At 44.2% G+C, this 27,528-nt stretch overlaps 1 protein-coding gene across 1 annotated transcript in view; it reads right to left on the reverse strand.

Moving 5' to 3' along the window:
- Positions 1-405: 405 nt before the first annotated feature.
- VCL (vinculin) overlaps positions 406-27,528 on the reverse strand; it is a 107,668-nt gene continuing 80,545 nt past the window's right edge. Inside the window, 12 exon segments of the mRNA XM_054983459.1 lie at positions 406-635; positions 2,354-2,458; positions 6,012-6,215; positions 8,933-9,160; positions 14,728-14,913; positions 16,123-16,247; positions 17,413-17,715; positions 17,897-18,005; positions 19,341-19,490; positions 20,449-20,577; positions 24,298-24,497; positions 27,313-27,503. Coding sequence (XP_054839434.1) covers positions 489-635; positions 2,354-2,458; positions 6,012-6,215; positions 8,933-9,160; positions 14,728-14,913; positions 16,123-16,247; positions 17,413-17,715; positions 17,897-18,005; positions 19,341-19,490; positions 20,449-20,577; positions 24,298-24,497; positions 27,313-27,503 — 2,077 coding nt within the window. The 3' untranslated portion in view covers positions 406-488.

The raw sequence follows: 27,528 nt of genomic DNA on the forward strand, positions 1-27,528 counted from the left end.
GTAAAGCTTTTGGAGGAAATTAACTTAGCGTTAGACCAACTCAAAGGGCGTTAGAAAAGGGAACAGAAAACTATGAAGTGCTGAACCCTCTCGTCTTCTGATTGTCCCTGACAATAAAAAGAGCTAAGCAGAGTGTCCCAGAATTTTAATCCATGCTAAATTGAAATCTGCATCTATTGCCTCGCAATAAAACCATTGGAATATACAGAGCATAACTGGAAAAATGTGATTCTGAGATTAGATTTCATGAAAACAGATTTTTAAAGGCCCTCAAAAAAGCAAGAGAGAAATAGCAGTAGTTCTCTGAAGACAAAAATATACAGTGAGGTTAGATACAAAAGGTAGCTCAGCACAGAGTTAAAGCCCTTTGAAGGGCCCCCAAAGGCGAGCTTTCATCTTTGCAGCACCTTTTCACCGATTACAAAATTCTCTTCTGCTTCCAAAGGGATTTTATAAAAGACAATGCTTTGGCGGGGAGGAGCAGCTCTCTACTGGTACCAAGGAGTTTTCCTGACCCAGCGTAGAGTGAATCCAGCATCTGTTCTGATCTTAATAGAAGCCGCCTCAGCTTCTCGAACAGTCTCCTTGACAGACTGCATCAAGTTCTGGGCGTTGTGAACCAACATCTCGGTGGCCTGCAGGAAAAATAAAATGGTTTTAAAAATGATTAAATGGTTTTAAAATGAATGTTTTTGGAAGAGGCACACGGATGTTCTCAAGCAACCAGCTGTTTAACAGAGCGGCTTGCCTCTACCTAGAAACAGACGTGGCTCAAGCAAAGAGGCTGATGGATGGACGCCTTGCTGAGACAAGTCAGCTGGTCCATTCCCTTCTCGTTGCATCTCATCACAAAAGGACTCCCCCCCCCCTCAAGCAATGAGGGGCTCAGCACAAGCAACGGACTTCAAGAGCACTAACCCAGGCCCGTTTAGCTAGGGATCCTGGAGGTGTTTTGCCCTCTTCTGGGCATGGAGCAGGGGTCGGTGGAGATAGTTGGGAATTTCCTGCACTGTGCAGGGAGTTGCACCCTGAAGGTCCCTTCCAACCCTATGATTCCAACCCATCCAGCGGCATCCTAGAAAGTAACAGCAAACTGCACCTGAATGTTTTTAAACCAATCATACAGCTACAAAAATGCCTACACAGCGCAAGAAAACCCTCTCATTAGGGAGGCTGAGAAAGTTTTTTTGTATTTTCATGGCATTTTCTGTTCTGTCTCCCTGTGCTCACAGATATCCGTGGACAGCTCATGGGGTGTCTCTAGACAATCCTTGTTTTCCAAAGTAGCACATGCAGAATTCTTTCCCCTGACAAAGCAATTGTCCAGGCTGATACAGCTTGACATTTGCTTGTGTAAAGCGACATACAGTAATATTAGCTGCACAGCAACTTCCATTCTGGTCCTTGAACTTGTGCCATCGAAGAAGCAAAGGACATGGAACCACAGAAATCCCAGAAAGTGCTGGGAACAAACTCGAGGCCAAGTGACACATTTTTTGGTTGGGGTTCCCGGGATTTGACTCACTTTCCCTGCAGTTACACATAAGCTCTGGGGGAAAGCATTTTTTTTAAAGTCACTAGAGACCCCATTCTGCTCAGAATTGCAGCACAGGGAGAGAACAGGCTCCTGCCTTCCCCTCCATGCCGTTTTCCTGAGCTGAAACAGCCCTGCAGGGAGTTACGTGCATAACTCTGGAGCTTCAAGTAAAGTATTCAGAGCATGTTGCTCCCTTTGCACTTTACATTTTGGGGTATATGCTTAAAAATAAATTTGATCTTCACACACAAAATGTGGCATGTGAAGAGCCCCTTAGAAACCAACACCACTCTTACCCACTTGTTATAATTATACGACAGAACTAAGCAACCATCAGAAATCTGATTTTTCAGCTTCTAACCAGAGCTTTGACTCCCTGTAGCTAATAGAGATCCCTGTACCCAGGGCTTTTTTTCAGCTGGAACACGGTGGAACGGAGTTCTGGCACCTCTTGAAAATGGTCACATGGCCGGTGGCCCCGTCCCCTGATCTCCAGACGGAGAGGAGTTTATTTAAACTTCCCTCTGTCTGGAGACCAGGGGGTGGGGCCACTGGCCATGTGACCATTTTCGCCGAGGGCAATTTAAACTTTAAAAAACTCCCCCCTTGTTCCAGCTGACCCAAAGTGACGTCATTGTGTGGTCCTGAGTTCCACCACTAAGTTCCACCACCTCTTTTCCCAGAAAATAAGCCCTGCCTTTACTAATATCCAAACTCCCAAGACAGTAATTTCCCACTTTCTCCATAAGCCAAGGCTGCTTGCTTGTGCCAGGGACAATGCCAGGTTGGAAGCACATGTCCCTCCGGGTTATTTACCTGTTCAGATTCCTCATCGCTGATGTTAGTCCGACCCAACATAGTGGCTTTGACAGTGGAAAGGATTTTGAGCTGGGTGCTGATGGTTGGGATCCGTTCGCAGACCTAGGCAAGGGCAAAAGAATCAGTTTCCTCAAACTCCGTGCTTGGCTATTTTCTAAATAAAACCCTACCTCTGCCCTTAGGACGCAGGTTCCCCCGAAGCAGATGCACACAGCAAGGCAAAAGGCATGACCGGGGCTCTGTTAATACTCCCACACACAAACTCACTGGCAGGCTTTGCAGGAATTTTAGGAACAAATCCTCATGAAACTTTGAGTGGCAGGAAACTGAACGCCACAATTTATTATATATAAGGTTTTTTCCCTCCCCTTCCACTTACACAAAAAAAGAACATTGAATAGTAGCTTTACACGAGCAAACAAAAATAGAAGCAACAACATAAAATCAATAAAACAACAATTAAGTAAACCAAGATAATAAAAACAGAATGAATGAAATCAACCAGGTAAACGTCAGCAGTTAAAATCCACCCTTCAAATTTAACTTAAAAGCCTGTAGCCTTAAAAAACACCCATTGTTAATAAATAAAAAGTCAACAGCACTAACAAAACCTTGTCCCGTCCCGTCCCCCCCAAAGGCCAAGTGGAAGGAGTGGCTCAAAACGGTCAGGCACTCAAATGAATCGAGTCGTCCCTCCAGCTTCTACGAGTGAAGCGGGCTGGTTCTTTGGTCTCTGTGCTCTGTATTAAGGACTTTTATTTCTATAATTTTGTTTTTTTGTTTTATATTTTTCTGTCCAATTATAGGTTTATTTAGATGTTGCTTTCATTTTATTTTATCTTTTTAATTTTATTTTGACTGCTTTTGTGTGGGGACTATTATCGGTAGATAGTCTGTCCCCTTTCCTCACTCCCTATTAGGTCTAACTGTGGCCATTTTCACACTACTAACCTGCTTCTGTGATGTTGCGAAACATCGCACAAAAAACGCGGAAGATAGCATCTTCTCGCGAGAGTATTGCGCGACGTCGCGCAAAACTCTTGCAAGAAGATGCTATTTTCCGCGTTCTTTGCGCGACGTTTCACAACATCACGGAAGCAGGTTAGTAGTGTGAAAACGTCAGGGTGTGTTCGGATGTCTTAAACAACTTTTGTAGTCTTTCTTTCTTTCCTTCAGTTTTCCAGATGACCTAGAGGATTTATTTGTTTATACTTTGATACTTTTTTTCTGTTTCCTTCCCCCTACCCATCATTCCCAGTCACAGGAGTGCTGGGTGGGTTAAGGCTCCAGCTGCAGGGTAGTTTTATTTTAATTATTTTCAGTTTAGTTCAGGACAGTACAGGCTGTTATTAAGTTTGTGTTTTTATTTTATTAGACAGTTATTAGTCTTATTCAGTATTTGGTATTTATTTACTCTTAGTAAGCTTGAAGTTCATTCTTAGTTTAGTTTTTCTTTTTTAAGCTGGAGAGTGGTTGACCTTGGGTTTTCCTGGTAATTTCTTATTCCTCCCTCCCCCTTGAAGATAGCAGCTTCCCCCAGCTTATCATCTGAGAGCAGAACCACAAGTGACAAAAGGCACAGATTAGACGCTTGTCAGCTTCCCTCAAGTTTTGATGGGAAATGTAGGCAGCTTGGCGGAATGTTGGACAAGTGACAGTTGAAAAGTCCACTGGACAGCAGTCAGAGAGCCAAGCTGCGAGACCAGGATGCCTACATTTCCCATCAAAACTTGAGGGAAGCAGACAAGTGTCCAATCTGTGCCTTTTGTCACTTGTGGTTCTGCTCTGAGTTCGTTTGTGAGGGGTGCTGTTTTATTTTTCTTTCGTTTGCAAAAATGAGCAAAACAACAGCACATCTGTCTGATGAAGAATCTTTTATAAAAGCTCAGCAAAATAGATTGGATAATTGAACAAATAAATCCAGAGGGGTTAGCCGTGTTAGTCTGTAGTAGCGAAATCAAAGAGTCCAGTAGCACCTTTAAGACTAACCAATTTTATTGTAGCAATAAAATTGGTTAGTCTTAAAGGTGCTACTGGACTCTTTTTGAACAAATAAATTCTCTGTGCCGCTAAAAAAATCGGTTTGAGCTTTTGGAGAATGATTTTAGATACAAATGAGAGATTTAGTATAAATTAGGATCTAGAAGATGGACCTTCACAATTAAGTGTAGGAGTGGAACCCCGAATCATAAAGAAAACAGATGACCTTGAGTTGTTAGCCTCTTAGTCTATCCTTATTGCTGAAACGAATATATGGAAAATTAGAGTTTATAACTAGCTATCCATAAAGAATCAGGATGATCCAGTTAAAATTATGGGGAGGTGCCCCTACTCTGGGGCAGCCAAAGGAAAAATTCCTGCAATCAGCAAGCCCTTGCCTGGTAACATCTTTCCCACAACTGCTCTTGAAGGAAAGGATAGATCACCATTAAATAGATACCAGGTGGTAATTATGATCTTTCCCTATCAGGGCAAGTGCATAAACTGATGGAGGAAAAGAAATAGCTTGTGTCATCTCTCCTATCTGTTGAGTATGCTTGCTCCCTATATACATTTGAGATACACAGAAAGAATTCAAGGTCCTGTTAACGGAGAATGTTATATTTTGACCTTTTTTCTACCTAAAATCTGCTCAGTGGCCGCTCATAGTTTAAACCCCTCCAATTCTATTCCATGACATGTTTTTCTTAACAGTGTCTCACTACAGAAGGGTGTTTATGCTGGCTAGGCTTTCCATCTATAGTTACAGAGGGATGTTATGCTCATATACCTTATTCAGATAGATTATGTAAACATGGAGGTGGTCAAATTAAGACATTGAGTGATTCCGCACACGTTGGATAATGCACTTCCAATCCTCTTTATAGATCATTTGGAACGGATTTTGTTGTGTGCGGAACAAAAAATCCACCTCAAATGATCGATAAAGTGCATTGAAAGTGCATTATCCAACGTGTGCGGAATCAGCCTTTGAAACATTTTGTTGTTTTGTAGTTTTGTGGAAGACGTAAGGAAGAAATATTTAGGGCAGTTTATAGTTTACTATAGTAAACTATCTCCTTCTTTGCAGAGATTAATTCAGACATTATTATTAGATAGTGGTAACCATGTTGCAAAATTTTTGCCAGCAGCAATTAAATGTAAAAAGGGATTTTTAAAAAAGGGTTGTTTCACTCTGAGTTGCTGCTTGTGGCCTGAGGCCAGTTGGCTGTTAAAGCAATATCATTTAAGTAAGTAAGTAAATTTAAGTGAGTGAAGAGGAAATATTTGGTTTGATTGGTATTAGGGCCTGACATAGGGAAAGACTGAGGACTGACAGGAATTTGTGGGACATGGAGAATGAAAGGATGGGGCAGAGCAGGACTGTGGCAGAGAAACCCAAAATGTAAAGAGAAGTGGAGAATGAGGTTTAACAGGAAGGGCAGAGAAGAGACACACACATCATAATGCTTAAAAGGCAAAAGAGGCCAAAACTATGGAGGGCCTTCACTTGCCGTGTTCTGACAGGACAACCTTACTAGAACCATGAAGGCCAGAAAGCAGGAGAACTGAATTTCTCGTCGAGCTGATTTTAACTAGCCAAGCTCTCGAACTCTCCATTCCTCTGCCTTCGCACAGCTCTATTGTGCCGAACAGGGCGGAAGTCACTGCCTACCTGCAGGAGGTTGGTTCTGATGCGCTTGTCGGTGCACTGCTTCGCCACCTCCTTGGCCAGCTTCGTCACTTCGTCCGAAGCCTTTGCGATATCCTTGGCACACTGGATCAGGGCCCGTTTGTTTCCACTGCCACCTCTCACCAAGCGGGACATCTCAGCCATCAAGAGGGCCATTCGCTTGGCAGCAGCAATAATGTCATTGCCCTGCAATCAGCAAGGGGGGGAATGAAAGCTCAAGATGGGGCTACCAAACTGTCACCCACATGACCTATAACCAAGCCCTCCAGGAAGCGATGTTCGGTACCACGGGGGTTGCTCCTCCGCAAACAACTTGATTTTTTTCAAAAAGGCTATTTGTGACACATTCTCTCTGGCAAAATCCAGTGAAATCAAGCTTTGGCCAGAAAATATATATATACTGTGGACATACAGCAGGTTAGTTTTGTTGCTGACGTGAAAGTGACTAAGTTCAGACATTGTTAACTCCTGGTTATAAATCTCTGTTTTTAATAACTGTGCCTTAAAGTATTAAGCTTAAAAGCATCCAGCTGTGACTAAATATGCTCAACATTCAAATGTGATCAAGAACACCGCGCCTAGTTCAGCCAGCGAAATACATCTGTTCTGCTGTTACGTGATGTTCCAAAGAGACAATTATGTGTTCTGAAGGGGAAGCAATATACCAAAGGGAAGGGGAGAAGCAATGTTTAATCAATCAGTTAAATTTAAAATGTGTCCCTGAATTAGTCAGGCAGCAGTTTAAAAAAAAAATCTTTTTATTAAAAATAAGTATTAGAAAAATTTCAGACGGCAGAGGCCTGCCTTGGGAGAGGCATTCTCAGTGAAGAAGGGAAATCTCTTCTAGGGTCATGAATGCATCATTTACAAAAACATTTTTCCTCTTAAAATGTATCGTTTTATTCAAACGCAAATGTAAACAGATGTAATTAATTAAAAACCTCATCCTATTAATCAGCTTATTCTACCAAAAGGACTATCGCCAGGCCTCTTACGGGTTATATGTGAAATTCTGCTTAAGAATGCAATCTATACTTCTTTAACTGTAAACACGTTTAGTGGAAATCTTAGTATAACTGTTCTCATTGTCTCATCCAGAGATTATTTAATGAGAGATTTAAAAAACTCTCAACTGGCCCTATCGCTTTCTATATTTGAATCATTCTAGTTGCCAAAATATGCAAGTGTAATTGTTAAATTTCAGCATGTGATAATTTTTGTGAACAGAACAGTTAATGTGACACAGTGACCTACTCAGGTAAACAGCAGGTATCATCTTTTGCATGCACAATGTGGCTTGTGTTAAGTAGCCAAAAGTTGGGTAGCAAAAAAGCACACTGGTTGTGTAAGGATACATGTAGTCCTTATGCATGTATTTCCAGGCCTTTTATTTTATGCAGCATGGAAAACTATGTCACATATCATGACAACGTGCACAGGTACAAAATTCTGAAGAATCATATTCCAGGACTATATCCTTGTTGAACGGCTTCTTCGCACGTTTGTTTAGCAGATACAGACACAAAAACCTGGAGGTTACGCATGTCAAAAATGTCATACACAAACACGCATGTACCACCACATTTATCACATATCATGTGCTACGGAGCTGGGGTGGTGGACATGCACTTGCTGCAGTGCTGGTGAAGCACTATGTACAGAGTTTGTGCAAAAAAGGCCAGGAACGACCCGCGCAATCAACTCTGGGAGTAAATCAAAGACCATCAGAGGGCTTCACAACATAATGCGCGGAGGGGCAACCGCAGATTCGGATTGCCATTCAGGAGACGCACAGTCCTCTGGGCAGTGCTCTTGCACGACTCCCTGGGCTTACGCAGGAGAACTTCCCAGTGCATTGAGTCCCATATTAATCAGCACATGGGGGGGGGCTTAGTTTTGTACCCCAGCTACCAAAAGATCTTGAGCTGGCACCAGGAACAATTATTGAATGCTCACATTACCTAGAAAGACAATGAGATTAAAAACAATAGAACACACTAGTTTCATTCAAACAAATCAATCTTTCCCACACATACACATCTCGTCTTAATAACTGCATAGCCACACACTTGTTTCCTTGCAGCATGCTCTATTCCAGAAGCAGAACACAGTGACCAGTAGCTGTGCAAACCCTTGGTTTGTGTTTTAGTGCTTGCAGGCTTGGGCCACATCTCCCATCCAAACCTCAGACCCAAGATCTCCATGGATATCTTATTTTTGTTTAATATAAGCAGGGAGTCTGAACTTAGCGACTAACACATTCAGCACAGCTTCTTGACAAGAACCCCCTTCATCACGGCCAGCCTTCTGCGATACAGCCCAGTGCAAATCAGCAGATCCAACTCCTCGGCAATAATGCCATACAAAGCCATTCCTCGTCCGTATGTTTTAGTGGAAGCCACTGATGAGAGGCGAAAAGCACAATTATGTGTGTTAAATGACTTTGGGGGTGATGGCAACAACTCCCTTGCCATCAAGGAAGTCATTGCAAGGCTGTCAACCATGGCTTCACAGGTCATCTGAACTCTTGGTTTCATTTTTCTTTCCTTTTTTTTTAAAAAAAAGCACACTGCCATGAAGAGACAGATAGGGCAAAGAACAACAACAGGGAAAAGGGAACCTTGTTAAGAAGCAGAGTCAAGAAGGCAGTCATGGGCCAAATGGGGAGATTTGTCCTGGCCACAGCAGGCCCAGCAAACCTTGTGAAGCCACTCTCAAATCCTCAACACAATGAAGTGCAGACAAACTGGAATTCATTCCGGCGCTAAAAAAAAACAAAAGTAAGAAAAGGAAAGAAAATGGGGACCCGGCAAGGATCAAGAGTGATGCAAATGTGTCAACGTTCCAAAACGGCTGGATGCAACGCGGATCAGTCGCCGGCGGGGGGGAAACGGAGGAAGTACCTTACTAGACCACTTGGTGGCTTCCCGGTGCAGAGACTGAGCAGCGGCCAGAATAGGCTGGTTAACAGGTTGGTTGGTTGGCATTAACAGTAGCTCAGGCTCGTAATCGTCTTCAATGTCAGAGGGGAGAGTGAATTCAACATCTGCTTCCTCCTCCTCCTCCTCCTCCTCCTGATCTACATCTACCCCAGCCTCAGGGGCTTCCTTAACCTCATCAGTCACTTCAGGCTTTGCAGGTGGGGAGCAGGGGGGATGAAGAAACAGGGACAGTTAGTACGAGAAGCAGGATTTGACCCCCAAGCAAGAACTGAGAGAGCTGGTTTAGTAAATTCCTCAGTCTAGAAGGTAATGGAAAGATAGCTGGAGGGTGGGACGGGGAAACGCTTGGTCTGAAAATGTACAACAAAGTGTTAAGTTAAAGAAACATAGTTTTAGAAAGCATACTAAGTTTTTATATATATATATATATATGAGTCACACTCTTAAGGGTCCCCTATGCATCTGCAAGGAATTTCACCACAACATTTTTGTCTGGCAAGACAATAGTGCCACTGAGACAGAAAAAGAAGCAACCACAACACTCGGGGATTTATATAAGGGTGCAAGATGAACACTTCAAGGATATGCCTCAAGTGCCAAGAGGACAGCCAGATACTGTTTTATGTTCCCTTCGGTGACATAAAGGCAAGAAGAGGTTAAGTGAGACGGCCACCTCAGGCAAATTTTAGATGCTATAAAGGATGGAAGAACATGAGACAGGCAAGGTTTGACCCACAGGGCACAGTTCTTTGGGAAATTCTGCAGAAGCCTCACTCAGATGAATGCAACCTAAGAGTATTCATCACTGAAATGAGTTCCTGTTCATGTTAACAAGGCTTGTGTGGAAAAAATTTCCCTCACAACAATGTCCCATGTGCCGTAGAGCTAAGCCACACGAGACAAATTACACAAGGATGCAATGTTAGCTGGGAAGTGTAGTTTGAATTTCATCTCTCTCTAGATCGCTCTTCCAAGGGTTTGTCAATTTTAGCTCTCTACAGAGCCCGCAAAGATCGCCTCTCAAAGGGTTTGCTAATAACTGACAGAGCCTTCCAGGAGGCAAAGAGGAAATTAACAAACCCTCTGAGGAGAGATCTAGCCAGCTCTGTAAAGAGAGGTGAAATACAAACTACACTTCCCAGCTAACACTGCGTCTCCCTTCACTTGAGCGTCCTCGTGTAATTCGTCTTGTGCGGTTTAGCTCTTAGTGGCAGGGAGCGGGAAAGAAGAGATAACATTGAGATTTACCACCTCAGGCACCAAAATGCCTTGATGCAACAGTGGGAAAGACAATTATTAAACACCACATATAATGCAGGAAGGAAGCCAAGACAGCACAGCAAGGAATTATGGGAGTGATGAGAAGGACTATTTGTTCAATGATGTCACTGAGGTGTTAACTGCTAACAGAAGGGAAGTAATGTTAGCACCATGCAACGAAGCTCGTCAGAATGTTTTTTGTTAGCATAAAGTTAATGAGATGGTGCCAAATTGTTTTGCCACAATGTTGTTCTACAAAAATCCAAAAGAGGATTTAAAATAGTTTGCTGCAGTATCCTGGAGCACACCGTAGGATGGAGGCACCTGAAAAGAGGAGAGCTGCAGCTACACCAACCCATTCCAGATAGAGAAGTCTGGGCCAACCGAACACCACTGATAAGCAACAACATAAGGAGAACATCCAAACCAACATAGTCGTATTTCATTTCTATTTTGTCTCTCGTGGTAACAGCTGAGCATTTTCTACACACCTTCTCCTTTCAGAACTACGAGCTTGCATTTGTAAACATTTTTTTCTAAACTACTACTCAGTTTGTGCAATTATAAATTTGACACAGCTTGCTAAAAAGCGTGAGGGGGAAGAGTGGGAATCAAGAGATGGGTTTATGAAATAGCTTAAGTTTTGTATCTGCTAAAAGAAATGAGCAGAGAATATTAACAAGATGTTTGGGTGAATGAGGACAACTGAGGAAATCTCTGTAGTTTTAAAAAAGGGGAAGGAGGAATTGTTTAACAAAGAAGGACAAGGGATAAGAAAATGACTGAGGAGAAGGGCAGTACTTACTTCCTCTTCAGACCAATCGTGTTAAAGCATATCCTCTGTAATGAAGTATATTTTTGGCAAAAAAGAAGTACAAGAAATTTTGGCATACATTATTAAGACGGATGGTTGGACGCACGCTAAATGATATCTCTGTACAATGTTTTGGTTTTATATACAAGGCCATTTATGGGCAAATTCTTTCAGAATGACTGCCTTCGAGGCAGCCTTTACTTCCTGAAGGAAACTGTTCAGACTTTATACAAAGAAAACCATTTTTTTAAAGTAAGTTCTCATAATCCTTCAGGGAGTAAAAAATACAGCTTAATCACATCATGGGTCAAAAAGGAAACAAGAGGTGACAGAATAAGCAGCCCAAAAGAAGGAGAATCTCGAACTGGTGTGGATGGAATGCTCCCTAATTACGATCTTACATTTTGCCTCCTGTATTTGTACTTCAATAAATGAATTTTCCATCTGCTGCAAGTCTGAGCTTTCCAGCCCTCTTCGCTTTCTTGATCAACAGAGTCATGGTGGCAGGTTGAAAGAGCATGGCCGTACCTGCCACCAAGACCCAGTTCATCCGCCCTTCTTCTCCCTGTCAACCTGCTATATTTGTTGAGACGTAAAGCCATGATGGACCAGAACAAACCGAGAAGCCGCTCTGCCATCATAGTCACTCCACCCCTTGGTCCTTATCCTAAAAACACAAACTTTGAAAAAACCTGCAGGGAAAATGCTTGAAAATTAAGATGAACGCCTTCAATAAATACAGTATTTACTCAAATGCAAGATTAGGTATTTTTCAAATATCCCATCAAAAAAAGAGGGATCATCTTAAATTCGCATAAAAGTTACAGTTACATCCAACATCCAAAAAATCTTTTTGAGTATAACATTTGGAAGGGGGTGGTTGTCTTTCATTCAAGATCTTCCTTTCAAGTAAATTCAACAGACAGAAGCAACCAGTTATGAAACTTTAGGGTTTTGGAATAACTGTAACAATCTGCAACATGTTGCAGGGAGAAGTGTTTTTATATCGTTGATTAAACCACACTCTGGCCATTAACTAGAGATATCTGAAATGACAACAACTTTTGCATGCATATACTTGATGAAGAATTCTGTGCAACTCTAAAGCTTGCCTGCTTATCACAGAGGACCTCATTCTGCAAGAGTAACATAATGGTTAACCAATGCTTGTCTTAGCAAAGGTTAAAGAAAGATTGGGAAGGATGACAGATGGAAAATGGGTCAAGGCAACCAACTGATCTTCCAATTGGAACTTTGGGGAACGGAGGAAAAATTACACTCGCCAGGTATTAAGGAAAAAAAATATCTGCACAGATCTGTGGAGGAAAATCAGCCAGTTTAAGAGTAAGATACATTGTCTGAAGTCTTCTTAAAGCAGACCTCCTTTTTCATAACTGCTCAGTTTCTGTATATCCCCTTCAGACTATCACCCAGAATCTCTACACCTAGAAAAGAATGAGGAGTTAGCAAAAGACGCCGTCTTCCCCCTCCCCTTCTTTTGGAGAGCCACACTGCATTTTAGTTAGAACAAGGAGGAGAAAAGGCTTTGCAAAAGCTGCCCAGAAAATTCCAAAAGCAGCCATGAATTCACAATGACGAGCAGATCAGTTATCCGTTTCGCTCTGTAATGAGTTTTAGCTGCTTTTCTTAAGAGTTTCAAATTGACTTTAAAACCCAGAATGCAAAAGGCATTCTGACCCTACAAAGTCAAACTAAAAATAAAAACATTAGACTAGATGGTTTTGCAGGGAAATGTAATTAGCTAGAGGACATGTTCACCAAGCACAGACGTGCAAAATTATCAGTATCATCTTGCAGTGGTGGCAACACCTGAGAAAGACCAGTACTTTGGGTGTATATTTAATGCTCCTTGCTTTCTTAATTCTGAGATTGTGAGGGCTTGGGAATCCACACGTTTTCCAGAGCATGACCCGTCAAGCACAATGCAAGGGGAAAATAATTTTAAAAGGTTTTCACGGCTTTATTATGGAACCAAGAATATCACAGAGAATACTTCCAAATGGCCACTCTTCTATCTGCACCAACTGTACGAGTATTTGTAAAACATAAATGTTCCCCTAGAATGATGCTTCCAAGTTTTCCACTTTATTTGGAAACAGATTGATTCTTTCCCACATAAACAGGACCTAAATCTACCACCTGAAGCCGTGAAATAGCTTTAGTAAGCAGAGAAGCCAAAGACTGAGCTAGTATAAACTTTAAAGCTGTATTTCTATACAACAATGATAGATGATGGTGGAGGGATTAGAACACTGGACTACTATCAGGGAAATCCGAGTTCAAATCCCTGCTCTGTCCTGGAAGCCTGCTGGGTGACCATGGGCCAAGTCACTCTCTCCCACCTGCCCTACCTCACAGGGTTGCTGTTGTGAGGATAAAAGGGAGAAGGGGAAAAGAATGTAAGCCACTTGGGATCCCCACTGGAGAGAAAGGTGGCGTATAAAAACTAAAATAAATAAATATAGATCAATATAAGAGTAAGGATACGTAGTACTGAATCTATTCTCCAAAACTGGCCTTGATCCCATAAAGCAAAGACATTGGAGTGACATTCCTGAAAAATCTGGGCAATGCTTGGCTTTGCCCTGGCTGAGCTGTCGGTGCCCAGACTGCAGCATCCATCGGGTTGTTCTGACATCATCTCATCCCCAAGATTCTACCTGGGAGAAGATCTTAAGCGGGCTTCTAACCTCTCACTGCTGCTAGAGGGCGATACATTATCTCCCCAGTTCTTCTGCTAGCAGTGACTGGAACCTGGGGGTGGGGGTAAAGTTTAAGGCCATGTCTGTTCAGGCAACGCCCCCCGCCCCCCGATACACATGCACCGAAGGGAACTGGGAGGATTACATGCAAATCTGTATTATTTACGTAATGGCCACCACCCATACAATCCAGCAGCTTGCCATTTCCATCATTGTCAATAAGGTAGTAGAAACGCAGTGGAAAAACTGTTGTTCTCCTCCAAACAATTCTGCATTTCTCACGTGCTATGGGGGAGGCAGGGGTCGACTGAGAAATGACCAAGAGCCAAAACACACGTTAAGAAATACCTAGGTTCAGCACGTGTTTTCTTGCCTCAAGGTTTGCCGGGATCTGTAGGCGTCCTGGAAGCTTAAAGTTTAGCATTTACAGAGCAGCAGGGAGGGAAATACAGGTGCCTGTATTTCCCTTCCCCTTCCTGCTGCTCTGTAAATGCTAAACTTTAAGCTTCCAGGACGCCTACAGATCCCGGCAAACCTTGAGGTAAGAGAACACGTGCTGAACCTAGGTATTTCTTCTCGTGTGTTTTGGCTCCAAGTCCCCCCTCAAAACATACGAAGAAGCTGCATGCAGGAATGACTTGGCCTTTCCATCTGAGGACTGTAAAGGCATACATCTTGACTCGTGAAGCCGAACTCTGTGGCACATGGATTAGAGCTTCCCATAGAACGAATCATTTCATGGGGATATCTGTGTGTCTGTCTGTGCACACAACGGGGAAAGGGTGGGACGGGGGCACAGGAAGGAAAGAACAACAAAGCCTATCTACTCACAAATGAAACCTAGTTACTTGGATTTTTAAAAAAACACAAAACATTTTATGTAATTAAATTATGTCAATGTAATTAAACAATGAAGCAGCAATTAACTGGCAGCTCAAAGATGCCCAGGTACCCCTTACCTTGCTTGACCACTTTCTGGCTTCGTCATGTAGCTGCCGGGCAGCCAACATCATGGGCTGGTTCAGCACCTCACCAGCCTTCTGCTCGGGGAACTCTTCGTCCTTCTCTTCAGGGGGAGGTGGTCGGGGAGGAGGAACCTCACCCTCCGGCAAAGGGGGCTTGGGGGGAGCAAGTTCATCAGTGAGCTACAGAGGGAAGGAGAGGGGTGTCAACACACTGATACAAGAGGAAAGTTGCCAACAATCTACGGAAACATTCTGTACATTGGGCTCTCTTTCAAATTCATCAGCTTTTCAACAAATTGCAACAAGGGAATTCAAAATATGATATAATTTCATCCCAAATCCATGGTAGGAACCTATTATCTTACTTTTCACAAAAATTACCTCTTCTTTCAACATCTGTTAACAGAAAAACATCCTTATCTCTCCAATTAAGAAGGAACTCAGAATTTCTGAACCACTGATCAACAGGAAATTCTGGAACAAATCTGGGACAATAACTCACATACAATGATCGATTACACTTCAGAGGGCGAGGAGCAGGGCTTTTTTTCTGGGAAAAGGTGGTGGAACTCAGTGGTAGAACTCAGGACCGCACAATGACATCATTTTGGGTCAGCTGGAACAAGGGAGTTTTTTTAAAGTTTAAATTGCCCTTGGCAAAAATGGTCACATGGCCAGTGGCCCCGCCCCCTGATCTCCAGACAGAGGGGAGTTTAGATTGCCCTCCGTGCCACTGCATGGAGGGCAATCTAAACTCCCTTCTGTCTGGAGATCAGGGGGCGGGGCCACCGGCCATGTGACCATTTTCAAGAGGTGCCGGAACTCCGTTCCACCACGTTCCAGCTGAAAAAAAGCCCTGGCAAGGAGCCAGAACTTCCACTAATCTTATATGAAGCTCCTCAAATACAAAAGCCAACATTTTATGCCAACCTTTGAAGACCTTCAGGAGTATTGTCTGAAATCTCACAGCTACAAACATTCTCATGTCTCATGTTCCTATTGATGGATTTGATTACAAATTCGTTTAGGGATGCTGAAGTACAAAATGTATATATACCTTCAACGAGTTCTAAATGGCCCACATGCGTTTTGAATTGTTGCCCTGTGGTCGGGCTACTCTTATGAGGAATACTTTACTCTGCCCTCAGTCCAAATGTCTGCTCAGCAAGTTGCAGAAGAAATGAAATTGGAAAGTACTGTCTATGCACTTCAGAAGTTTATTCTGAAGTTAGGAAAACGAGAACATTCTGCGCAGCTTGAACGGGATTCCAGTGCTATGCGATTTGAGTCTCACAAGACAACTGATGAGCTGAAAAATGCCAAACAGATGCAGATTCTATCCCTTTCAGTAGCACTTTTGCAGAGGTGTTGAAATTGTACTATACTTACGTGAAGCTGCTCAAGGTCAGGAGGAGGAGGGGGGAAGTCAGGCTCCTGGGGCTGAAAGGCTTCTCGGACTTTGGCCACGGCTCCCAAGATCCTATATCCAGAATCCAGGAAGTTCTTCTGCAAACCTGTAAAGGAAAAAACCCACACATTTTTATTTCACGTAAGGGCTAAAACAAAGAAGAACTGGCAAGTCAGTTTGGTGTAGTGGTTAAGAACAGCAGGACTCTAATCTGGAGAGCCAGGTTTGATTCCCCACTCCTCCGCTTGAAGCCAGCTGGGTGACCTTCGGTCAATCTCAACTCTCTCAGAGCTCTCTCAGCCCCACCCACCTAACAGGGTGATTGTCGTGAGGATAATAACAACACACTTTGTAAACTGCTCTGAGTGGGCATTAAGTTGTCCTGAAGAGTAGTATATAAATCGAATGTTGCTGTTGTTACTATTTATAAATGGGAACAGGACCAGATAATATAACAGAGCAAAAAAACGGAGGTAACACAGACTGAAAAGAACAAGGTCCCCAAGGCAGAACCTGGCAGGGTGGGCTGAGGTATGCCAAAGGGCTCCTAAGGGTCCATCTAGCCCAGTATCATGCGTTACAAAAGGGGTCAACCAGTTGCACTGGAGGTCCAAACAAAAAAGCTGCAGAGGCTGAGGCTTTCCCCTGATGCCGTCTCCTAGCTCCGGATTTCAGAGGTTTTCTGCTCCTGTAGATGGAGGCTCCCTTCAGTCACCAGGGCTACAAGTCAGAGATGCAGCTCCCCTCCATGGATCTGCCTAATCCCCTTTTAAAGTAATCTCTCCTTGGGGCCTTTACTACGTCCACTACCAGCAAATTCCACAATTTAGTTATTTGTCACCCAGAAGAAACGCACAAAGCTGGCCGGTGGAAACTCCAGAACAGCAACATTCCATCTTAATTCTGTACAGCAATGCGTTTTGCATTTCATGTTAGAATTAAAATTAATTTTTATTTATACCCCTCTTCTCAAACTCAAAGCAGTGTTCAACATTATTCTCTCCTGCGCCGTGTTTTCCTCACAACCACAACCTGTGAGGTAGGTTAGGCTGAGAGTTCATGACTGGCACAACGTTTCCGAGAAAGCTCCCTTGACAGAATGGGGATTCAAACTTCATTCTTCGAGTCCAGCCCTCTAACCACCACACTACAACGGTTCTCTGTCTGGCTCATCCTAGCTCTGCACGCTGCAGCGCTTCACGGTTTAGTTTCACATTAACAGAATGAATGGGGTCCAGAGTTGAAGACCAGACTCCTCGTTTTGGGCTTACCGGGATCAGAAATGTTGCCTGCCACAGCTTTAGCATCCATCACCATTGGCGAGATAGTTTTGCTCAGGTCATCAGAGGCAGCTTTAACTGCCTCCCGGAACTTGGGGTCTTCTGAGTTTTCCACCTCCTTCTTGGCCACTAACAAAATCCGGTTGGCTCGCCGGGCAATGCTGGTAGCCCCGGCTACAAGCATTTGAGGCTGGACGTTGGCCATGGCAACTTTGCATTTATCCAAGTCTTTCTTAATGGCGTCCTCTGATGCATCCAACAGAGACTTGGTATCAATGGCTTCATCCACCAGGCCTAGGGGTGTAAAAAGACGGATCAGTTAGCCTCCCTTCCGAACATAACCATGGTGAACTGTGCTTAAGAAGCAGCAATTCATCCTCAGAACCACTGTACACACTTGTGTTCAGCGACAGGGCTGTTCAAGTCCCCAATGACCTGAAGCGAAAAACCATTTGCCCCAGCCCTTCCTTTGTACCTGTCATCTTCTCAACATTGTCAATCCACTGGTTCTTCATGGTCTCAAAGTGTTCATAAGCGGCTTGATTCCCTGGGTTTCTTAGGAGAATGCGAGCAGCAGATACTACCTGCCAATATAAAAATGCAGGATTGCTTCCCAGTATCTTTTTGAGGTTGGATCACTGGAAACTTCAGTGTTTCACTCAAGGAAACTTGACAGAGGATTCAGGTGCTGTGCTGATAAACCCTGCTGCTGACTTTCAGGGACAGGACCAGTAGGATTCCAGCCTGCAATTATCAACTGTTCTCACTCAGGACTTGAGAGGCACAGGAGAATGTAGCCGGGCACCCCCTCCATCCACCATGCTAGATCCAGCATCAGTAGAGAACCCTTTGCCCCAGCGCCATTTTGTATTTATTCATTATATACTCTATTCTGATCCTACTGCATAGTAAGAAGACTCTTGAAGTAATATGCAGATTATCAAATCATATAATCAGTAAACCTGCACCAGGAACAGCATTAAAACAAGCAATAAAAGCAGCTGCATTTAATGCTTTTTAAATGTCAGAATGCAGCAGTAATGATTTCTCAATTTAGCAGCAAAAACAGGCAGTTTTACACCCAAGGCCACTGAAAAGAGTGGTCCAGATAAATGAAAATGTTCCTGTGGTCCTTGCACTACAATGAGTTGATCTGCAATTTTTTTGTTCCTGAAAAGTGATAAATAATATCACCATTTACTTTGAAGTAAGTTTATTGATTTCAATTGCTTCCAGTTAGGAGTGTGGTCAAAACAAGCCCCAGATTATGTAGGTTAAGCTTGTCCAAGTCAAGGTTTTTGGAAGAGTCCAGTGTCCTTTTCCCAGACTGAGGTTACTAGACCGAGGATATCTCACCATAAAAATGTTAACAATGTAAGGAAAGTATTCTTTGTCCATTTTTTGTGACCATATATCACTTGTTCCATCTGTTCCCGTCCCCACCTGTTCCGACAAGATATTTAACAACTTGCTGACCAGCTGGAATATCCTTGTGGACCACAGTTTGAGAAACACTGACATAAGGAATTGAATACAAACCAAATAATAATAGTTTAAAAACAAAAGTGAAAAATGTTGGATTCTCATTTTATAGGTCAGGTTAAGTTGTTCTTAGCCATTCTTCAAGTTCTAATGTAAATTCATGAGCCATAACACTTAAACGGAACTTTCAAATTCGGAGACAGTATGCCTCTCGTTATTCAAAACGGGATCAACCACAGAAGGTGCTAGCTACCTTTATGCCCTCTTTGTAAACACTGGGTTGGTTACCAGACTAGAAGGATTCTTGGTCTGACCCAGCAAAGTCACAACTAACTGCAACACCACCCTCTTTCTAAAGAAGCTCACATGAAATTTGGGTCATAAGACATTAGAGCATTTTTAGGAGAATATGATGGTAAGAGAGAAGAGGCAGAGACCTGAGGTGTGAGTTCCCTTGCTGACTTCACAGTTGCTTGTATGCCTTCCACGGTACTTTTATTGGCTGTTCCCACTGCAGCTGCCTTTTCCGCAGTGGCACCAAGCCGAGCCGCATGATTTTCAAAGTTGGCTGCCCTTTCATCAAATACCTGGGAGTTGAAATTACACCATCATCAGCAAAAATAAAGTTAGTTCAGCAGTGGATACCAAGCTATATGTACCTGAGCAATTCATACAACTTGCTCAGCCCTTTGTCCAAGGTCACTCGTCCCCCCCCCCCCGCAACACAGGATCGGGGGTGCCCCAAGAGCATCAACCCACTTCTTTCACCCACTGATTTTATGAAACAGTACACATTCACGTGACAAGGTGAGATTGCAAAGGAAAGATACCTTCCTCGAGAGCTTCAGAAGTGATTTGGGCCTGCGACGGTGGCATATGAATGCAAGGTCTTAAAAATCTAAGCATGAAGAAAGATTTGAGCTCTGCAGTCAGCGGGAATTAGGGAGCCACAAATGTGTTTGCCTTGGCAAGCAACCCTGACACGCCCCCCACCCCTCCATGGAAGCAAGGCCAACTCCAACCCATAAGCAGCTCCAGTCCTGTTCCTGACTTTGGACCTAGCGAGAGGGGTGAGTGTTTATCCTTTACAGTTGTGCTGTGCTGCTAAGAGCTCAAGAAAGACAGGGGCAATCCCCACCACTCTTCCACAGCTCCCTGCTTAGAATCCCCACTGAATTTCTAAGCCAGCTTGGAGCACCTCCAAACCATAGCCAGACAGGGACAAACTCCCCTGAGTTTGTGGTGGGGGGCACTGAACCTGGACTTCTCAAGGGCAGACAAAGCTTGTGGACTACTGACTGGAATGCTTACATTAACATTTCAGATAATTAGAACCCAACATTCTGAAGCTCAAGTGTAAAAAAAAAAAAGCTCCCAATGTGCTATTTCCACAAAGGTGAAAGAATTTCCTTTAAGACTAAGATTTAAAGACTTGTGCCTTGCACTGTTTTGGCCTAAGCACCTGTCCCAGTGTGGGCTCTGCACATCGTGGCTCCAAAGCCTTGCTTGTGGCCAAATGCAGCTGTGCGCCAGCTATGCACTCACCTCGTCCCTGTTTGGTGCATCCGGAGGAGCTGTGGCTGCTACTGCCAGCAGTTTGATGGGAGTGGTGGTGTCACTAAACACATCGGACACTTCCTGGGTCATGGCTTCCTGCATCCTTGACTTCAGATCCTTAACAGAGATTTAAAAAGTCAGCATCAAAACCCATTTTATGTCTGCAACTGGCTTTGGTAAAGAGTGGCACGTGGGGTGGAAAACCAACCATCTAGGCTCAAACTCTGCTCAACCACGGATGGATGGATGGATGGATGGATGGATGGATGGATGGATGGATGGATGGATGGATGGATGGATGGATGGATGGATGGATGGGTGGGTGGGTGGGTGGATGGATGGGTGGATGGATGGATGGGTGGATGGATGGATGGATGGATGGATGGATGGATGGATGGATGGATGGATGGGTGGATGGATGGATGGATGGATGGATGGACGGAATACCCCGCCCTCCCCACAAATGGGCTCAGGGCAGCTAACAACATTCATAAAATACAGTGAATTCAGATCAGCAACCTTTTATTGGTATTCAATAAAACAATAAAGCAATTTACAACAAGCAGGGCAGGAACCAAAAGAACAGCAAAATCAGTCAACAGAATTTACCGTATACTCCCTAACCCACATGGCAACTGAGAAACACAATGCAACCGTATATGTACTGTGGGGACAATGATCTGATAGTAAGAAAGAAACTAATCCTCTGTCAGATTGACGCTGATGATTGATCAGCAAAGGGCTAATCAAGGAGTCCTGCGCCTGAACATAAAAGTCGCAATAAAATAGAACGCGAGTTACAGATTCGGGTTGCATCCTTCCACAAGGACATAATCAATTGGGGTAGGGTGTGTTTGTAAATCTCCCAAACAGAATTTCAGAGGGTAAAACGTTAAAACATGCAAACATAAAAGCTCGGCATGGGCAAGGGAAAGAAAGCGATGAGAAATAAGCGGCAGGGCTTTTATACTTAGGTAGGATTCCGAACAGGTCTGTGTCAGAGAACAGAGGGTTTGCCTATCAATATCAAGCAGTCTTTGTTTTAGGAATCTGAAAGCTTGGTGAATTAATCACAGAACCAGGGCTCATTTCGAGGGGGAACGCGCAAGAACGCAGTTCCAGCAGTTCCTCAAAGAGGTCACGTCAGGTGGCCCCGCCCACATGACTCTCAGCCATTTTGGGCCCGGTTCAGCCTGGATTGGGGCCGAAACGGCCTGGATCAGGCCTCTGATGGGTGGCGGATCACTCTCCCACTCAGCAGCGGCCCAATCCTGACCATTTTGGGTCCCTTTTTGGCCATTTTCAGCCACTTTTTGACAGTCTGGGCCCAATTTCGGTCCTGAATGGTCAGGATTAGGTCCAAAACAGCCAGGACAGGTGATGTCAGGGGTGTGTGGCATATGCAAATCAGTTATGCCAATGATCTATTGGTACATTCAGATCTTGTCAGCCCCTCCAGTGGAACTCACTTACCGCAGGGACACTTTCCCTGCGGGCACTGCAGTGTATGCGCCCTTTCTATAGATCTTAAGGAGATGAAGTTTCCGGAATTAAAGCACCCTCTCACCTCTAGGCACTTTTCCACTTGCAATACGGGGAATGTGATTTATATCCTACAGTGTAGCTGCCCCCTGTCATATGTGGGCTGCACTACCCGGCCGGTACGACTTCGTATGCAAGAGCATGTGTCACGAGTTAAAACTCGCAGTGAGGATACACCTCTATACCAACACCTTTGGAGTATGCATGGGAGCGACAGAACTTTCAGATACTCCATTCTAGAGGTGGTACACAAATCCGGCCATAATAAACGCCTTCTTTTGCAGGCAGAAATTAGATGGATTTTTAAATTACATACGTTGGTACCGGAGGGCCTGAACAACGATGTGGATTATTCAGCCTTTCTGTAACCCCATATAGACGGTATTAATTCCCTCTCTAACTATGCCACCCTGGACACCATGTAATCGGCATGGCGCCCTTGGGCGCCCTTTCTCTTCCCCTACCCCTCCGCTTCTTCCCCCCACCTCCTAGTTTCTCTTGAGATGAACCACGTAGGTATTATACCATTTTTGAAATTCGGAATAGTTGCAATGACACATTTCCGGTGATGTCAAGGGGCGTGGCATATGCAAATGAGTTTTGCTAATGAGTTCCTCCAGCTCTTTTTCTACAAAATGACCCTGTATAGAACTATAAAATCAATAATAATCTTAAGACAATCATTAAAATAGTCTAAGCGCAGGCTATTTAAATAAATAGTTGGGAGTTCGTATACGGGCATATATATTTATTTAAAGAGGCAATTTGAAGGAACCATAAAACAGAGCCAGACTTTCCACTATGCAGAGCACACATCAAGCATCAAGATGCTGCTACCAGCATTCCCATCCCCGTGTTTGTTTACAACATTTGTATGCTGCCTCTCCAAACATCTGCTCATGGTGCCACGCAAAGTAAAAGCAAGACAATAAAATAATTAAAAAACAGCAACATGAAAATGATCAAGAATACAAGAAGCCATACAAGAAGGATCATGAAAACGGCATAACCAAGATCAGAGAAAGTAAGTGAAAAAGGACAATGTCCCCACCCTAATGTTCCCATGCCCCAATTCAACCAGCCACACCATCCAACTACCCTTTTCATCTGCTCTCCCCAAATTCAAAACCCGAGGGAAGGCAATGGAAGAGGAGAAGGGTTTTATGGAACAGGAGATGCTCAACGGCCCTGCTTGGGCAGAAAGGCGGTGTACACATTTGGTATATAAATCAAAGTAACAAACAAAGGTTAGGCAAGGTCAACATGGAGCCGGCCAACCCATTGGCTCTCCGCCAAATCCACCAAAGTACAAACCTCTAGCAAGGAACAGAAGATGCTCCCTTTATACTTCCACTCTTCCAGTTTGTTGAAGGCTCAGAATTTTAATTTCCGCAGACTTGGGGTAAGGTGAGACTGAGCTGGGGCAAGGAGAAGTTGAGATACTAAGACAAATGGGCACTGAGCTAAATGAATGGAGAACGCACAGAGGCAAAAGACGGTGTTTTGCAGCCTGAGCCCCTTATTACAGCAAGAGCCTGCCAATCAGTTCCATGGCCCCAAGCAAGAGGTACGTTCTTCCGCTTGACTGTTCCTCCGACTTACCTACATATGTGCACAGAGCAACAGCTTACTCAGGGCTATTTATATATATATATATTGTAATATTTATATATATAATATATATATATATGTAATATATATATATATATTGTAATATTTATTGTAGTATTTATTTAAGTATTTAGTATTTATTGTATATTTATTCTTGCTATCGTGGTCAAAACTGTCTCTGCGCAGGTTCATGAATGAATTATTGCAGATTTATGAATGGAATTGCTTGTGACTGAAGTTACTATTGATTTTTGTGTCTACTGGTGCCGGCTAGAGATTGAGAGCCAAGCTACAAGTGACGAATGACACAGGTTGGATACTTGTCAGCTTCCCTCAAGTTTTGATGGGAAATGTAGGCATCCTGGTTTTACAGCTGTAATGGAAAGCCAAGCTGTAAAACCAGGACGCCTACATTTCCCATCAAAATTTGAGGGAAGCTGACAAGTGTCCAACATGTGTAAGGCGTCACTTGTAGCTTGGCTCTGAGTGTACTCTTCAGACTTACTGCCGTATGTTCCCTGTTCATTATATTTGAGCACCTTGCCCTTTAAACCGCCGTAAAGACTTTGAACCCCTTATTAAAGCAAGAGCCTGCAAATCAGTTCCACGGCCCCAAACAAGAGGGATGCTCTTCCACTTGACTTTGCACGTGCCACAAGTGAGGTGGGACCTCATTCTCTGTACCTTTAACGAGTCCTGCAGCTGAGCCGCGATGGTCCTCGCTTGGGGAGATTCTCCTTCCCCTCTGGAGGCCAGATCCGACAGTTGGGCGGCAAGCTGTTCCACGCGGTCACATCTGGCAAGCAGGTCTTGGCGGTAAGGGCCCATCATGACGTTGGCAAGACGGCGACCTTCAGCCACAAGTCCCCGGATGGCAGCCTGGCCTGCAGAAGAAGTTTGGGAAATTTTACTTTAAATGAAGATACAATTCTACTACTATTCAAAAGCAAAACAGAATAATCTAGCACTCCACATGCACACTCCCCCATATGTTCCCCGGAGGTCGCTTCGATCAGCTAATAAGCAGTTGTTGATGGTCCCTGGCCTCAGGGAGATCCGTCTGGCCTCTTCCAGAGCCAGGGCCTTTTCAGTTCTGGCTCCGACCTGGTGGAACTCTCTGTCTGAGGAGACTAGGACCTGGCGGGATTTCTTATCTTTCCACCGGGTCTGCAAGAGGGAGATGTTCCGCCAGGCATTTGGTGGGGGCTAGGCTGTCCTCTTGCCGGCCATACCACTGAAGACCGTCCATCACCCATGCAGGAGCTCATAAAGTGTGATGCATACTTATTTATATTCGCCATCTGAGAAATTTTATGGATAATGTTTTTAAATGTTTATTTATAATGTTTTTATTGTTTTAAACTGTATGTTACAAATTGTATGTTGTTACACTGCCCTGAGCCCGTCTGACGGGGAGGGTGGTCTAGAAATGTAATAAATAAATGCCCTCAACAACCTTTACAATACTACTTGCTAGGCTGGATGGTACTAATATCCCCAATATTACAGCTGGGACTACAGCCAGTTGGTGAGTTTGTGGCCAAGGAAGGATTTGAAGCACAAACCATCTGGCTCATAATCCACACTCTCACACTACACAAGAAGGCAGAGCCAGTATGGTGTAGTCAGGGGTCATTTCGTAGAAAAAGAACTGGAGCAACTCATTAGCATAACTCATTAGCATATGCCATGCCCCTTGCCATCACCGGAAGTGTGTCATTGGCACAACTGTTTTGCATATGCCACACACTCTGACATCACCTATCCTGGCTGCTTTGGACCCAATCCTGGCTATTCAGGGCTGAAATTGGGCCCAAAATGGCAAAAAGGGGTTGAAAATGGCCGAAAAGGGCCCCAGAATGGTCAGGATTGAGCCGCTGCTGAACAGGAGAGTGATCTACCACCCATCAGAGGCCTGATCTGGGCCATTTCAGCCCCAATCCAGGCTGAAATGGGCCCAAAATGGCTGCGAATCAGGTGGGTGGGGCCACCTGACGTGACCTCTTTGGGGAAGTGCCGGAACTGCGTTCCTGCACATTCCCCCTCAAAATGAGCCCTGGGTGTAGTAGCTCCAAGTGTCAGACTGTGTTCAAGTCTCCAACTTGCCATGAAACTAGCTGGAGGACCTCAGGGCAGTCACACTCTCTTCTCCTTTTCTCTCTACTGCACAGAGTAGTTATGAAGATAAAGGCTCGGATCCAGCAGGGTGCAAGTGCAAAAAAATGAACTTAGCGCAATTTCACTTGCACGAGATCTTGTGCATTTTCCTCCCTATATTATACAGCCCAGAAATTGGCTGCACAAGATCTTGAGCAAGAAATGCAAGTGGGGATACAGTAAGTATAATGCAGCGCAAGCGGGCGCCATGGTCTTTTCCTTGCAGTTCTGCCTGCTCAACAGCTCTAGCATAAGCGGAGATTCTGCACTGAATCTAACCCAAAATGAGGAAGAGAGAACTACATACCCTGTCCTGAGTTTCTAAGAGGAAAAGCAGGATAATAATGTATTGCCTATATGTCCATAGTTCCAGTGGTATTCTGAGGTCCAGTATTATCCAAACTGTAGCCATTTGGTTGATTTCCTAGTCTAACCCTTTCACATTTTCCATCATATTCAAGGTACATCAGATTCCTTTGTATTTGGACCACCAGCAGAAGCAGCAACCAGCTCGAGAGCTTTGACTGTTTTAAATATGTCTAGATCTCCTTGTGACCCCTGCACAGAGAGTTTGCACAGAAGCTCCAACCTCACTTGCCTCTTGGAACGCCTTGGCAAAAGGAACACCCAGTGAGCTAAGCTGACTTCCCATGCACACTGATCTGTATTCTGCCAAAGCGGAAAGCCCTCCTGCAACATAGGTAGTTCATCCGCCAGAGGAAGAGCCACTTAAGTTTCAGGAAGGCTTTCCGCTTGGCTGAGCAGAGTGGTAGGAACTGAGCCTCCGTTATCCTTTTGGAGGCCAAGGTTTAGTGAATTCCCTCCCACCCTATTCAAGAGCTATAAAAGGAAGGAGTTTGGAAAGGGCGAAGATGGAGAATGATGGCGTATCTCGCCAGATGCAGATATTCAAGATTTCATTTGTTTCACAATTGTTTAAAAAAAGTTGCATGGTCTTTGCAACTGGGCTTAGAGGGACAGTTTAGAATCAAGGCTGCTTCCGTTTGCATTCCCGCTTCCCTTCGTTGTCAGCAAGGGGGAAAAGGGAAGACTAACCAGATTGGACCAGAGAGCAAACAGGCTATCAGTATAAGCACCCTTAACTCTAAGATCCCCCAAGAGGAGAAAATAAAGGAGGACTCTTCCTTTTGTCAATGCGCTCCCACCTCAGTCTCCCCTCCAGTCAGTCCTAAGCAGACTTACACCCTTCTGAGCTCATGGGCTTCAGGAGTCCTGGAGTGGTATAACTCTGCTTAGGACAGCGCAGCTCCACTGAAATCAATGTGCTTAGACAGCAAGATCTCTGCACAGGCTTGCTCTGTAATGCAGCAGGGGAAGCCCCCTTTGCTTGCTGCGTGCTTTGGTCTCCTTCACCCTACCCCAACCTTCAGGAACTGGAAAGGGAGATAAGAGAAAGAGGAACAGTGCAAAATCTGGGGGCAGATCACAGGGCAGTGGGATGCGACAGGAGTGACGCTGAGGCAGGCTGAACAATTCTTGGCTGAACCACCTGGGCTAGCAAAGGGACAGTGGAAAGCTTACCTACTCCACGGTCATCAACGGTAGGATTGTCTATCCATCGCTGAGCTTGCTCGATTTTGCCTTCCAGATGGACAGCTGCTTTGACAGGCCTGCTGTTGGCAACCACCCTGTTGGTTTTCGACTGCAGATTCTGGAGAGAGGTGGCTATTTGCTTGGCTAACGCACGGGCTTCAGGAGAATCCCCTTTTCCACTGCAGATCAGAGAGAAAGCATTTA

This window comes from Eublepharis macularius, chromosome 6 (genome assembly GCF_028583425.1).
Source record: "Eublepharis macularius isolate TG4126 chromosome 6, MPM_Emac_v1.0, whole genome shotgun sequence".
Lineage (NCBI taxonomy): Eukaryota > Metazoa > Chordata > Lepidosauria > Squamata > Eublepharidae > Eublepharis > Eublepharis macularius.